We start from the raw sequence: 15,696 nt of genomic DNA, 5'->3' as shown, positions 1-15,696 counted from the left end.
TTGTTCTGGGATAGGCAGAAAACTACTGTATATATATTTCGGCTGCACAACTTTTTCTTATGGTTCTTTCTAGCATACATCCTAAAACAAAACAAAAACTAGATCCAAGACATTTAATTTGTTATTTGATAAAACTTGGAAGCCAGGAGAAAACTAACACAAATGGAGACAATAACATTGGTGGAGAGGAAGAGAGGAAAAAATTTCAACACTGTTCAGTAATGCTTTTTTCAAAATCTAACAACAGGCAGATTGCACTACAAGATGATACGCTTCTGTGGTAGAAGTTGCTGACAAGATGACTAATGGACTGCATCTGATTATCTTTTCAGCTCAATGACAATAATTTCAATCATTTACCTATTCTTAAAAAGGAATGTAGGAAAAGACTGTTCACTCAGGTGTAGCACATCCAATTAAACATCTCCCCGTAACCGAACTGTATTGTTAGCTTTTAAAAAGTCACGTGTGTATGCGTGTGTATGCATATAAGTGACATTACATTTTAATTTGCACACTGTCTACATAGGAGAGCCAGGACTGTCTTCCTAAAAGAGAAAGTGGTCTGTCTTGTTTGAAGGCACCTACCCATTTCAGAAAATTAGTGTCACCAGTGTTATTTAATAGCATTGTTAGAGAGTGGTCATTTAACTAGAATGGTCACTGGCATAGGGAGCGGCATTTTTCTGGTCTTAATTGTTCTTACTGATTTTTATGGAAGGCGCTAGAAATCACACCGGCACTTGGAAAGATACAGATATTATAAAACAAACAAGCAAATGCTGCACCAATATTGCAAATCATGTGCTCCCTCGGATGGCCCTGCCTGTAAGGTTTTGCTTATTCATGTTACTTCTCTGTGTTAAAATGCTGAGAAACTTAAGCACACTTAAAGTGTAAATAGTATGCAATTATTAACTGAATTACACTTCAACTTTTGAAGCATTGTTCCCAGACATGTAGTAAGTAAGAGAGTAAGCAAGCAAATAAATAAATAAAATTGTTGTAGCCATAGGCCATAGCAATGTGACATAACATAACATACAATAAAACAGAACCACAAAAAAATGAAATAAAATAAGAAAAAGAGTGCTAGATTCAAGGAAGTCAAAGCAAGATAAGTCAAAGCTACAAGGCAGAACTTAAATACTTCTTTCTGAGTTTAAATGATGGCAAAACAACCTGTCTAGTAAAAGCTGGAAACAAATCTCCAAGAAGATAAATCAACCGTTCAAGGTCTGAGCCCTTGAATTCATCTACAGTCAATAATTTGGCCCTAACCTCTTTGTAAATGAAATAGTAGAGGACACGGTGAATGATGTTCCCCACTTAACTGGGACAGAGTTGTTGTTGAACAGGGCACTTACAAAATCTCCCTTCCAAATATGCTGAAGCCATAGTCTGCAAGCAAAGGGATATAAAAACCTTTCTCAGTGGCGTGCTCAAAATTTTAACCAGATACTTGGACAGGCTCCTATGGTCTTATATACAGTGATGAAATAAAGATGAAAATGTGGGCATCTGTACTGTAGCAGCACCTTTACTGGCATTCCTTTCAAAAAGCCTATCTCTAATATTTTCTCTGTTCCAAGAGCTGAGTTACGCCAAAGGGAATAGATTTGTAGGACAGCCAATGAAAGTTTTTCTCCATTGATTCCCAGATGTGTAATGGAAAAGACAACGTTTGGAGAGGAGGGTTCTTGAAGACTTTCTACAGTAGTTTCTTATAGTGCCCCAGCAAGCAAGACATACTCTGATGGCAATGGAAGTTAACCCTATCTCCATCCTTAAATAAGCAGTAGAAGTGCCCTGGGAGAGTCCCAAGATCTTCCTTATTAAGTTGCTTTGGACTACATCCAATTGGGCAATAGCCTTTTTACCCCACCCCATTCAGCATCTGGGCCATCATCTTATATTGGAATATTTTAAGTGCAGGGGATACCAGCCGCCCTCCTTTAGAATACAACAACTTCAGAATAACCCCCACTATGCTTTGGGCAGTTGTTAGAACAGTGAGTAAATGTGTGTTCCATACACAGGGCACTTATGAAAGGCGATATCTAGGCATTTAAAAAGGGGGCACTGCTCTATTTGGTGCACAATGACTATCCATTTATGTTTAGCATTGCTTCTACCAAAGACCACTACTTTTGTTTTATTATAATTTATACTCAGTTTTTCCCTTTCACAATAACCAGCTAATCTGGTCAATGATCTTCGAAGGCCAATCTTGGTACAGGAAATGAGAGCCATGTCATCAGCATACATTATAACTGAGATTTTCTGTCCACTAAGCTAGGGGGAGAAGATGCTTTGTGACTTCATGAATATAAAAGTTAAATAGGAAGGGAGCAAGATATTTAATTCTTAACAGAGTAAACTACTAAACCACTCGTCTTATTTGAAATAGTTAACTGAATATGGTTTGCTAAGCTACATGTTCTGATGCATCAGTAACTTGTGTAAGCTTTTTAATATTTTTCATTGATGGTATTTATACACACACAAACACACACTGTTGGGTTCTCCTTAAATAGGTGTAATTCTCTTTATAATACCAATAGAAGAGAATATGTGTAGCTCAGGGTTGAACTGTGGAGTCCCTGGGGTTCTCTGAGCTTGGTTGCTTTCTTGCAAACGTTTCATTACCTGGCTAGGTAACATCTTCAGTGTTGGAATGGAATGAGGTTTGCTTTCTGTTTATATACAGTGGCATGACCTGCCAGTGTTGGTGAGGTGGGTTTTTTTTTTTTCTGGTAGTTCCTTGATTAGGGTATTGTTTACTGCTTGATTGTATGCCTGGTGATAATCTTGGTGTTAATCTCTGCTTATCTGGGTGATGACTGCTGGTGAGGAGATGTTCTGGTCTTTTGCTATAAAATTGCTATAAAAGATTGTTAAAAAGCTAGCTCCAAGGAAGAGAATAATCAAATGTCTTTTCTACCAAAAGCAATCACAGTGAACTTTTCTGGCTCTTTCCAGCCAATGAACTATTGCAAAGACTTTGAAAAGATATTCAAGAATAGTAGGCATTATCAGGCAGGCAAATCCATATACACATGGCTAGTCTTCCAAGTTATACTGAGGAATCTTACTTATTCTTTCCCATAACTTTCCATTCTTTCCATTTACTTCTGCAATTATTGCTACAGAATGCTATAATGAATACTGACACAGATGACTTAAAGAACAAGTATTAAATCAATGTATTGACTATTAGACATGATGAAAATGAAGCTTCGATAGTCAGATGCAATAATCTTCAATCATTAAGCCTTTTTTGGCATGATGAAGTGATCATGCACAATAAGCCTAGCACCCATAGAGGAAATTTTCCAAGGTAGATGGAAACCTGCAAAATCTGGCACACTCACACCAAGGTCCTTTAGAGATGTTGTAGGAGACTGTGGAGATTTGTGGATCATGTGAGATTTTAATGTTTTTAAAATTATAATTATTATTTAAAGTGTTAAACAAATCGGGGAAAGGTCAAAGGCACTATTTAGAGATGCAATGGATCTGTCACGCCTGCACTAGGCACTGATGGGGAAGACTATTACTATTTGTCTGGCTTATAAGCTTCCCAGAACAGTTGCCAGATGGAATCTAGACCCTACAGGCTGGTTGAACAGAACAATAGTTGTGGGATACAGTTCTACAGCTTCAGAGTCCATACTGTGCCAGCTTGTCAACTGCGGTCACTGTTACATTAAATACTAGTCTCTTCTTCCAGACTATGTACCAGCATGAAAATGAGATAGCTACACTGCATCTGGAGTTTTAAACAGAGTCATTCATGAGAAAGATTTAAAGTATGAAATTAAAATTATCTCCTAGGAGTGAAATATTAGATAAGTCTGCGTTCCACAGTGCTATTTAGGCACAAAAATTGCAAACTGAATTATGTATGGCACACTGATTCCAATCATTCTTTTACAACATAGCCTCTACCCTCAAATGATGTTGTTTTTCAAATTCTAGTACTTAAAATATGAAAGAATAACAGTTTCTGTCAAGTATCTTTGAAATTCTTATTGCATTCTTATGCAGACATGCCTTGTGGGTTACCAAAAAAAGCTCTAAATACAACAGAGGACAATGTGATTTTCTAGACAAAAGTCTAAAAGGCATCTTTGAGAAAAGCAGGCTAAACAAAAAGCCACTGAAATACTCTTTAATTGTTTTAAGTAATAACACTGGATTGTAGAAGAATGGATAATTCTGTACTGCAGTTCCTCATGGGACTCTGCTAAGGAAGACCCATATGCTCTATTTCTATAGCAACACAATTGCTAAATGTTAGATCCTGAACAAAAGCTATCTCAGTAGTAAAACAAAAAGTACAAAAACTAGGCACATTCCCAAACTCTTTGAATTATATCTGCTTAAAATCACCTCCATCATCTTTATAGTATTACTGATATTATGTATTTTCAGGATTACATAGCAGGACACTACTACATTTTTTAAAATATTGAGGTTTGCTTTACAGCAAGGAATAAAATCCTTTATATACAGCTAGATCACTGTGGAAGTCCAGCTTTTCACTGGCAATGCAAATTTTAACAGGAGAGATTCTCACACAGATGAGAACAAAAATACAGCTTTTTCTTTTTCCTGTAGAACCACAAAAAGGTTCCGAAGCTTAAGTGTGTGTTTGTTTAATTCTTGAATAGGCAATCCTGGGGGCAAATTATGTTCATCCACAAGCGATTCTGAAATTTAACTTGTGTAATGATGGGAGAACAAAGGCATGACTCTTCAGTGCTCCTGACCAACACAAGAGAAAAAGGAAATTATAATTTTGCCAATTGGGAAGATGTTAGAACTTATTTTGCTCATCTGTTGGGGTCAAGGAGTGACGGGAATGCATAGATTTCTAAGCATTGTAGCACATGGCGGTCTACAGTGGGTTTGGGTCACTTAAACAATAGCTTGCCTTCCAAGCCAAAGATCAAACCCTTCTAAGATTGAAAAAGGAGGCACAGCTCACTTTTGAAGATGTCTAAAATATGTTCTTGATTCTGACCTATGGTTCACAATTCCACTGCACATTCTGTGTGTAACAGAATAGAGTAACAGAATAGAGAAAGTTATTTGCTAAAGATGAAAATATGCAGAGGAAGACAAGGTACACATGGAATATAGTTTGAAGCTGCCTTGTTTTCACTAAGCAAAATTAAATCACCATTCATCTTAATCATAATTGGACCAGGTTTGAAAAACAGCAATGCTGCTTACTGGGACCTTCTAGTTTCCTCTTCGAATATTTATTTATTTTTATTTATTTATTTTATTTATATATTAAATTAGTCACCACCCATCTCGTTAAAATGACTCTGGGTGGATTACAAAGCGGTTAAAATCAATTAAAATTACAGTATAAAATAATGCTAAATAAATAGAAAATCAATATAATCCAAGGATAGGTGTTAAAACTGGCAGTCACTCGGGGAGCATCATCAAGGTGCCAGCCACCCCCAGGACTGGGTAAGATTTTTGTCACCCCACGCAGGCTGGCAAAGCCAGGTCTTTAATCCTTTCTGGAAAGCTGGGAGGGTAGGGGCCTACTGCCCCTCTTGGGGGAGAATATTCCAAAGGGCGGGGGCAACAACAGAAAAGGCTCTCCTCCTGGGCTCCGCCAGCCGACATTCTCTCGCTGACGGGGTCCGCAAATATTGCCACAAGAGAGAAGGAAGTTCATGAGCCCCAACTCAATGTAGTTAATCCATGTAATCTTCTCCTCTGGGTCAGTACAACAATGTGAAATCCTAAGATGTACTTTGATTATAATTTTTAAAAAATATTTAATTATTAGTTTCTCATTCTTAAAGGCTCTAAAGGGCTCGAACCGTAATATGTTCACGGATAAGACTTGCGCCGCAGAGTCACCAAGGAGACAGATAGACTTCTAAACCAGAACTGCAGCTGTTGCAGAAAATAAATACAGTGACAACATTAGCCTAGCTAGCAGCAATTAGCAAACAGAATGTAAAATTCAGGGTTCATGTTACTGTCTCCTGTGAGAATGGGCACAGTGCCCTTTAAAAATGGGCAAGCTTGCGCTTTGGTGTTACTAAGCTCACTAATGTGGACAAACAGAAACCCAAGTTCCTACTCCAAACCTTCTGAGAAGGGTTACTATATGTGAAATGATTTTGACTTTTGACTGATAATAACTGCTACTACCGTAGTTAACAATTCTTGGAGTCCCATCTGGCTTCCTCTATCACTCATCACTGCTTTTGTCAAGCACGTCTACATTTTAGTGTTCATTCAGCAATTCCAAGCGTCCTAACTAGCTGCTAGGATCTGTTAGAGAAGAAGGGAGCTTAAAAAGCCTATTTCAGCAATGACGAAAAGCCGCTCAGTACACAATGACAATGTTATCAATTGTTTTTAGGCCAGGCACTTACGCTGGGCAGAATGTTAGGTAACATACAAGTATAAAATGGGGAGGAAATAAGCATTGAAAGAAAACCTTCTCCACAGAAGGACAAAGATTCACCTTTAAGGGACAATAACATTCAAGCTTCATTTAACTGAATGCCATATATTGATTCCAAATGTGCCCACCTGCAAGCTCTCTCACAAGTACTTTTTCCTACAGCTTCTACTTTTAAACAGATGGCACATAAAATATCTTTCCCATCTGCTTAAGATACTGCATCCCAATTTGCTGTTATGTTTTCCATGGGATAAAGGAATAAAAAGACATTTAAACATAAGAGACCGCCAACTGCAGTTCTTACATTATACACCTCTTCCTAATTAATTCTTTGGGCTAATGCTGTTCGCATCTGAATTCTCAACTAACAAAATGTATTAAATTAACCAAACAGGAAGTGGCAGAAACTGGCATGTGACAGTCAGGGACAGACTGGGATACAATAAGCTGTGCTGGATTTGACCTGCCTCTAAAAATAGAATTTGTAGTTTGTGTGGATGTGCATTATATTATATTATATTATATTATATTATATTATATTATATTATATTAATTATATTATATTATATTATATTAATTATATTATATTAATTATATTAATTATATTAATTATATATTATATTATATTATATTATATTATATTATATTATATTATATTATATTATATTATATTATATTATATTATATTATATTATACCTGAGTTACACCAACTGCACTCACTCCTGATTCATTTTTAGATTGCTACCTTGATTTTAAATCCTCTCCTGGCTTTCATGGCTCAGGATCAGAATATTTGGAGATAAACTGGAAGATACTATCACAGTTGGATCAATCATATTCATGCCCTTAACTTGGAAAAGGTTGGGGAAACATCATTTCATTTCATGAAATAAAGCTCATATTTTTGTGGGTAATTCTTGTTCTTCCACCTGATCTAGAGTTGGTCCTGTAATAATGCTTTCAGCTTACTTGCCCAGGAAAAACATTAAGCTAACATTAAACTACTAAAATATCTTAATGTCTGGGCAAAATAATCACTTTATCCTAACCTGTTGGGATGGGCTAAATTCAAATGAAATAAGCGTTTTCCATGCGAAGATCCACTTTCTAATTTAAAAACTACTTGTTTGGAAAAGCTGCAGGGACTATGCAATTAAGTAAAATAAACCGTGTCACAGAGTCACTGTTTAATTTTAGCACTGCAAAGAATCCACATACTTCCCTTCCACTGAAAGAAACAGTGGCTGAGAGAACTGAAAATCTGGTAGATAATGAGCGTGTTTTTTTTCCTTTTCCTCTTGCATAAATTGAGAAGTTAAACATGGGAAAAAGGAACTCTCCTCACACATAATGACAGGTACACGATTTTGCCAGTATTGTTCTTGGTCCTTGGGAAAACTATTGATCAAATTCTTCTAAATAAGATTCTAAAATACAGAAGAGAAAAGGGATTCATATCAGAGGTGCAGCAAGCAGTAAAAGTAATTGGTTTTTTAAAGACAAAACTTCCAAACAAGCAAGAAACAGATGGCTGGATTGAGCTACTAATGTATAATACCAATTCATCAAGCCACTTGGTATTTATTGCATCGTTAAGACACTTATTTTACTGCACTTTCAAACAAAACAAAAAGCAGCCATTATGGGAGCTTCGCCCCAAACCCTGTCATGCTTGAGTGAGAAGGGCGATGCTATTTTTTCCATGCTGCTGCCCCTCACTTACGAACCTCAAAAAGTCATTCCTGAGGGTCCCTGTTGTTCCAGAAGAATTCAGGGAGAAAGAAAACACCCCCTCCAGCTGCTCATCTTGTTACTGCAATCTGCTGCTCACCCACTTGTACAGGACAAAAAAGAATTGGGAGGTGGAAATATTGCTTAACATTCCTTGCCCATCAAAGCTGCCAGGGAAGATCTTCCGCCTTGTCAAGTCTAATTTCAGTACACCACACTGTGACACCAGGCAAGCAAAACTGACTCATTTCGCCGTGCAACATTAAACAGTTAGGTTCTTTTTGCTCACCAGGTATATAGTCAAAATGGCTCTGTAATCTTTTTGTAACGGTTATAAGTCCATACCTCTTGAAACATCCAGCAACAGTATTTTTCTTAGCTCAGTGTCTTCCTCAATAACACCTTGTTGCTGTCATAAAGCATTCATTCCCTTTCTTTACCAATAATTTCAAAAAACTACTCTATATCTTTGCAAGCATGTATTTAGGTTGAGAGTAGAGCTAGAAACATTACCTTTGCTAATTCATCAATGAAACACACATGTGTAACAGGATCTCTTTTCTTAGACAATACCTTCTGTAGATGTTGCACCTGAAAAATAAAGATATGATCTGAAGTCCAAGTTCTTGAGATGTTTTATGGAGGCTGCAAGCTAAGGAAAGGATGTTTAAATGACCAAATACCTGTCCACAAGCTGCACAGATTTGATCCATCAGTTTTTCCATATTGGTCCACAGAGCTGCTCGGAAAGCTGCAGTATTTCCTGGTGTGGGCATAGCTGCTCGGCCAGGACCACCTAGATTTAAAAAAAAAAAAAATCTGTCTTAAAACCACTTGAAAAACTCACACAAACTACACAATTGTTGAACTTCTAGATTGCTATGAAGATCAAAAGCAAGAGGTTGTGGTTCTTCCAGAGAATGAACTGCAGGGGTGCCAAAATCCACACCTCAATTTCTCAACTCAGCAGAGGGCTGAAAGAAACCATCCAGTGATGTAGGGGTGACCCCAGAAGGAGCATGGCTGAATTATTTTGGGGGGTTTAATGGAAGTCCTCTACAAAGCAAACCACTACCATTACCGTGTTTATTCCCTGCCCACCCTGAAAAGTGATATGAAATCACACCACTGAAATCTGGCGCTGAAACTTTAGGGTGCTGGGAAATCTGGCACTTAGTTAAATGAAGAAGACTCAAGTTTAAACACCCAACTGACTGTGATGTTCACCTGGTGACTGGGGGCAAGAAATCCTTATATAAACATTCAAAGTACATCTCCATCCTCTCTCTCACCTTCAGACATGGCGACCCTAGATAAGTTAGCTGTCTGCTGGCTCTCAGTTAAAAACTTAAGTGCCACAATTTTTTAGTATGCAATAATAATTTCTGGTTAAAGCTACAAGAATGGTATCTTTAGCTATATTAATAATTCAGTATTATATTACATTTAACTGCTTTTGCAATAAAATGCCAAAACTCCACAGTGTGTAATTCCTCTTTTTCTTCATCAATATTTTATATCAGATTAAAGGATAAGGTTATAAGTGTTTTCAGTATAATATATCCTCCATAATGTAGGATATTCTATTAGGTAAAATTAGAGGCACCAGTCAAAATCCTGGCAATGCAAACTCAAAATTTACTGCATTTTTCAGAATCTCTATTTGCCTTTTAGTTACTATCACTGTTAACATGACTTGAAATCTGGACAGAATGAAAGTATTGTGCTGAAATATTAAGTACAACAGATTTGAATTAAGAGTGATTAGGAACGGGCCCAAGTCATTTACCTTAATGTGACTTTTCCACTTTGCAGATGCAATGTTATCAAAAAAAAGTAGCTTACCAATTATTACAAAATTATTAAGATTAAGATGAACATACAGACTTGCAATTATACTCCATTTATGGGGATATATCAAATTATGAGGCACTGTTTATCTAATATACCAAAACAACAACACATTGTACCTCTAGCCACTGTCTGAGAAGGCTGAGTCAAGACCTTAATATCCAAAGTGTTGCTGATATTCTCCTCCAAGGATGTACAATATCCTTCCACGACATTAGTAATTGTATCTTTTAAAGTTCCAAGATTATAGAAAACTTGAAGAGCAGTCCCTTCCTGAGTAGGATTCTAGAACAGAGAAAGAAATCATAAATCAAGTTGGTCTTTTAGTGAGAGGTTATCTTCAGCATCAACAGTGTGGCGATTCTTACAAGCTGATGTAAAGTTTTGCTTCCTGTTCTGACTGTTCTATTTTGTATATATCGACTTTATTAGGATGGTTTCCAGTTTAAGAACTAATAAATCTGCTTTTTAACAAAATGTTGCATTAATACATTACACAAAAATATACATGTATGTTAACAAACCTCGATATAGAATTATGTGATTTACAATGCACCTTATAATCACTATAATATAAGGTAGGAAGGGGTTGGATCCAAAGTAAGTTCACTGAACATTGCTTCCATTTAAATCACTTGGACAAGTTGACTGTGACTTAACTCCCTTCAATTTAGTTGGGTAGAGATTGGAAAATCTGAGAAAAAAAAAATCTGGAAAACCTGGAGATCCCCCCCCCCCCGTTTTCCAATAAAAAAATTGGAAAATTTTGAGCAATCTTCTTTTAGAATAAGTAAATTGCTTTTTATTTACAATAGTTTATTCACTCAAAATGTGTAGAAATAAGGTGTTTCTTTGACGATTTACAGTGTTAGTAATAATTTTGCTATGAACTAAGTATTTAGTCTGATCTAGTCTTTTATATTAGGTTTAAAGTAATTGCTTCTGTCTAAATACTATATATCCTTTTGTAGCACAGGTTCATTTTCAACTAATTTTTAGCATTCTCAGACTGTAGTTTCTAAGACATGTGGGCTTAGGCTGCATAAGGCACGAAGGTTCGCAGCTCTCTATTCAATAAAACTTTAACTTTATAGAACAATAGGAAAAAGGGGTGTCTGTTAAATTTGAATTTATGTGATTTAATTTGCATAAGTGTATAATTTGCATAATTATATGATTGAAATAAGTAGATCATTTGCTTCAGTCTACATCATTTGTATAATACGGGCATGGCATAGAGTCCCTGACATTCTGTCCAGTTAGGAAGAGAAGACGAAAAAAAATTCATTTTAAGCTGCTTCTTTCCATTTCTAATTGGAATGTCAGCTGTATGAGAGAGATCAGTAACTTGGATTACACATTAGACAATGAGACTATTGGGATCCTTACATTAAAATAGCATATTTCATGTGCAGTCAGAACCCAAATATTATATATAACATGACCCTTTATCTGAAAAAAACAGTAATTGAGTACTGCATATGTGCTTCTGTAGGGGTGACAAAGAAATATGATTTGCATTTCTTTTTAGCTCTGCCTTTTACTCTATTTTTTAATGCATGGTCTTATTATTGTTCTGTATTTCATATTCTGATATGGCCTAATGGCTAATCAGTAAATTAGTATTGTTATCATTATTTCCATTTCTAGTTGAATTTGGTCAAAGGGAAACTGCAGCACTTATCAATTAGCTCTACACTCTCCCCTTCCTCATTCCAGAGAGAAGTTATGAAAATCTCTGTCTCTAAGACAAAGAAAGAGCCTTGTATCAGAACATATGTTGGACTTACTCTCTCCCCAGAAACAACCCTGTACGTCGTAACCCATCACTAGTCCCCAGGGGCAGTTCACTGCTGTTCCCCCCCCTTTTTTTTTATCTGCGCTCAGTCGTTACCGACTCTGCAGTGACTGCTTGGACGAGTCCTTGCAGTTTTCAAGGCAATTGTTTCGGAAGTGGTTTGCCAGAGCCTCCTTCCTAGAGCAGAGCCCAGCTGGCGAACGCAGGAGGCGGGGTTTCCATTGCTTCGCGCCCTTTTTTTGGGCGCGCGCAGTTTTTTTTGCGCTTACCGGCAACTGCTCCCGACTCCTTTTTTTGCAAGGCGCCGCCAGCATTTTTCCTCCCACTGGAGTGAGAGTACCCCACTGAGTGTTTTGTGAATGTTTTCATTGCTATTTCCTCAGTGCTGTTCAGGGTTTGAAAGGCTACAGTATTTCCTACTGAAATGCTCTCTTTGTGCTGTTCCTTAATTAAAAAACAAAACTTCTCTGGGCAATATATGTCATTTTTGAGGTCCACATCACTTTGGAATGCAGTGTGTTTAACAGATTAAAATAACTCACTTGCATAGTGATCCTAGTCAGCCAGTCCCTATCTAATAATAATGTCAACCTTGATTAAATAATGCTTCATCCATAGAAATGGAGCTACTCTTTGTTCCCCAACTGAAAGATAAGTGTCATCTGGCAATCAAAATAAATAAGTTATGTATATTCTGCCGGGTGCATTTTGCTAAATATGCAACAGATAAATATAGCACGCATGAAATCCCAAACTTCCCCCAACTTTGGGACCTGATTAAAATTACTAAAAAGCAGATCACTAAGCCTTCAAAACTCTTGACATCTTCTGTTGAAGAATCGAAGAATTAAAGCAGATAATTCAAATTATTCTATTCAATTCTATTCACTATTCAAATCATGCTTGTGGAAAAAGTACAACTAGTTTCTCATTTGCATTAATCATCTGAACAGTTATTCCCATAATAATTAATATAGAATACAAAAGTGTGTTCCTAGGTTTGTGGTATAAATTGCAGAGAGAGCACTTCTATCTTGACGCAATTATTCAGAATTTAATGAGCAACCTGGAGAAAAAACAAGATGGAGAACCTATAGGAATAAAGATGGTTATGTGTAGGAGAAGGAAAATCAAATTATCAGCCCAAGGGAAGAGTGATTTATGTCATATTTTCTCAAGGTTCACCAGGCACAATTTGGATTGTGCTGTAGAAGATATTGTTGATTAATGTTGTGTATGTATTCATAGCTCACCTAATTTCATTATTTCAGAACCTGCTAAGAATCAAGCAGCCAATAACACCACGCACAAATAGAACTGCAAAGACTGCGGGGGGGAAATCATTTAGTACAACATGTATCTTATCAAAAAGGTAATCGCTTTTAAAATTTAGCCTTATTGATGACACGAGACACAGAAATACAAAGGATATCTGTTTCAATAACTGGTGCAAACTACAGAAATTCAAGGACAGATCAAGTCAAGCTTGATCGTTTAGGCCTAAATAAAGCAAAAGGTTTGCATATATTCCGAGCAAATTAATTTAGATTCTGGGGGGTCGAGGGGGAGAGGAGGGGTGTTGATGGATTGCTGAGTCAAGTTGAGTCAAATTGTCCAGCATGTTGATAACAGTAATTACAATTACTATATAACATCAGAATTCATGGCATTAATCATTTTTGTATCATTTAAAAGTGTCATATAAGAAAGAATACAGTACAGACATAAGGATGTAAGAGTAGGCAGTACATGCTTGCTGTATTTATATGATCTTGATTATAAAGTTAAGATATGATATAAATGAATTAGTCATAATGATAAATCAACATGAAGCAGACTGGACAAATCTACTCATGTATCTTCTGGGATACCAACACAGCTACTAATTATGTTTCTCCTCAGGATTGGGGTGAGGAGTGTTAATCAACATCTCATTTCATTGATTATGCAGCTGCATATTTAAATTTTTATTTTGTGTAATGCTAGGATGATTACACAAACTTGTCTTCATGAATAAGCTGGAAAAAAGTGTATTCCTCTTTCCATAAATAGATATTACTTGTGCTTGAAAAGAATTTGTGCCTGTAACTTTTATATCTAAAAATCTACATGTAATACTCTCTAAAATAATATCTACCTCTAAGGCAGTCTGTAAGCAAATTTTTTTTAGGGAAGCTTTCATTCTTTAAATCATTTGGGCAACATGGCATGCCACTGCAGATTAACCTTGAGGGGAGCTATAAGATTAGAGCAAATAAAAACAGATATTTAAACATTATGCAACAAAATTCCTCAAAGAAACTGCTGCACTGAATAAAAGGAGACAAATTCAAGTTCAGTTGATAGCAATAATTAGTCCTTCAGAATTGTTTTTAATGTAAGATGAATGTTACCATAATCAGAATATAAAGATTTAACTCCCATATGTTCTTTTTTTCCCCTTCATGGATCACTGCCTTGTCATGGCGAAGGGGCTTGCGTAACTCAGTGAAGCCATGAGCTATACCGTGCAGGGCCACCCAAGACGGACAGGTCATGACAGAGAGTTCTGACAAAATGTGGTCCACTGGAGAAGGAAATGGCAACCCACTCCAGTATCCTTGCCAAGAAAACCCCATGGACAATGTTAAAAGGCTAAAAGATATGACGCCGGAAGATGAGCCCCTCAGGTCGGAAGGTGTCCAATATGCTACTGGGGAAGAGCGGAGGGCAATTCCAAGTAGCTCCAGAAAGAGTGAAGCGGCTGGGCCAAAGCCAAAAGGACGTTCAGCTGTGGATGTATCTGGAAGCAAAAAGAAGGTCCGATGCTGTAAAGAACAATATTGTCTAGGTACCTGGAATGTAAGATCTATGAACCAAGGCAAGCTGGATGTGGTCAAACATGAGATGACAAGATTGAACATCGACATCTTGGGAATCAGCGAACTGAAATGGACGGGAATGGGTGAATTTAATTCGGGTGACCATTATATCTACTACTGTGGGCAAGAAACCCTTAGAAGAAATGGAGTTGCACTCATAGTCAATAAGAGAGTGGGAAAGGCAGTAATGGGGTACAACCTCAAAAACGACAGAATGATCTCAGTGCGTATCCAAGGCAAACCATTCAACATCACAGTAATCCAAGTCTATGCCCCAACCACTGATACTGAAGAAGCTGAATTTGACCACTTCTATGAAGACCTACAACACCTTCTAGAACTAGCACCAAAAAAAGATGTCCTTTTCATCATAGGGGATTGGAATGCTAAAGTAGGAAGTCAAGGAGTAATCGGAATAACAGGCAAGTTTGGCTTTGGAGTACAAAATGAAGCAGGGCAAAGGCTAATAGAGTTCTGTCAAGAGATCAAGCTAGTCATAGCAAACACTCTTTTCCAACAACACAAGAGACGACTCTACACATGGACATCACCAGATGGTCAATACCGAAACCAGATTGATTATATACTTTGCAGCCAAAGATGGAGAAGCTCTATACAGACAGCAAAAACAAGACCAGGAGCTGACTGTGGCTCAGATCATGAGCTTCTTACTGCAAAATTTAGGCTTAAATTGAAGAATGTAGGGAAAACCACTAGACCACTCGGGTATGACTTAGATCATATTCCTTGTGAGTACACAGTGAAGGTGATGAATAGAATTCAGAGGATTAGATTTGGTAGACAGAGTGCCTGAAGAACTATGGACGGAGGTCCGTAACATTGTACAGGAGGCAGCAACTAAAACCATCCCAAAGAAAAAGAAATGCAAGAAAGCAAAATGGCTGTCTGATGAGGCTTTACAAATAGCTGTGGAAAGAAGGAATGCGAAAAGCAAGGGTGAAAGGGAAAGATATAAGCAACTGAATGCAGATTTCCAGAGAATAGC

General features: G+C 37.1%; 1 protein-coding gene across 2 annotated transcripts in view; it reads right to left on the bottom strand.

Annotated features, from left to right (window-relative positions):
- COG5 (component of oligomeric golgi complex 5) overlaps positions 1-15,696 on the bottom strand; it is a 145,833-nt gene that overhangs the window by 40,264 nt on the left and 89,873 nt on the right. For both annotated transcript variants that reach the window (XM_088153433.1, XM_088153478.1), the window contains 3 exons: positions 10,151-10,316; positions 8,864-8,976; positions 8,694-8,771 (listed from right to left, as the gene is read on the bottom strand). In XM_088153433.1, coding sequence (XP_088009559.1) covers positions 8,694-8,771; positions 8,864-8,976; positions 10,151-10,316 — 357 coding nt within the window. The remainder of the gene's footprint in view (positions 1-8,693; positions 8,772-8,863; positions 8,977-10,150; positions 10,317-15,696) is intronic.

The sequence above is a fragment of the Python bivittatus genome, unplaced genomic scaffold, assembly GCF_059951505.1.
Source record: "Python bivittatus isolate LINGU-HERP-01145 unplaced genomic scaffold, Pbiv_v1 ctg000010_np1212, whole genome shotgun sequence".
Lineage (NCBI taxonomy): Eukaryota > Metazoa > Chordata > Lepidosauria > Squamata > Pythonidae > Python > Python bivittatus.
Note: the sequence above shows the minus strand (reverse complement) of the source record. Positions and strands in the feature narration are given on the sequence as shown.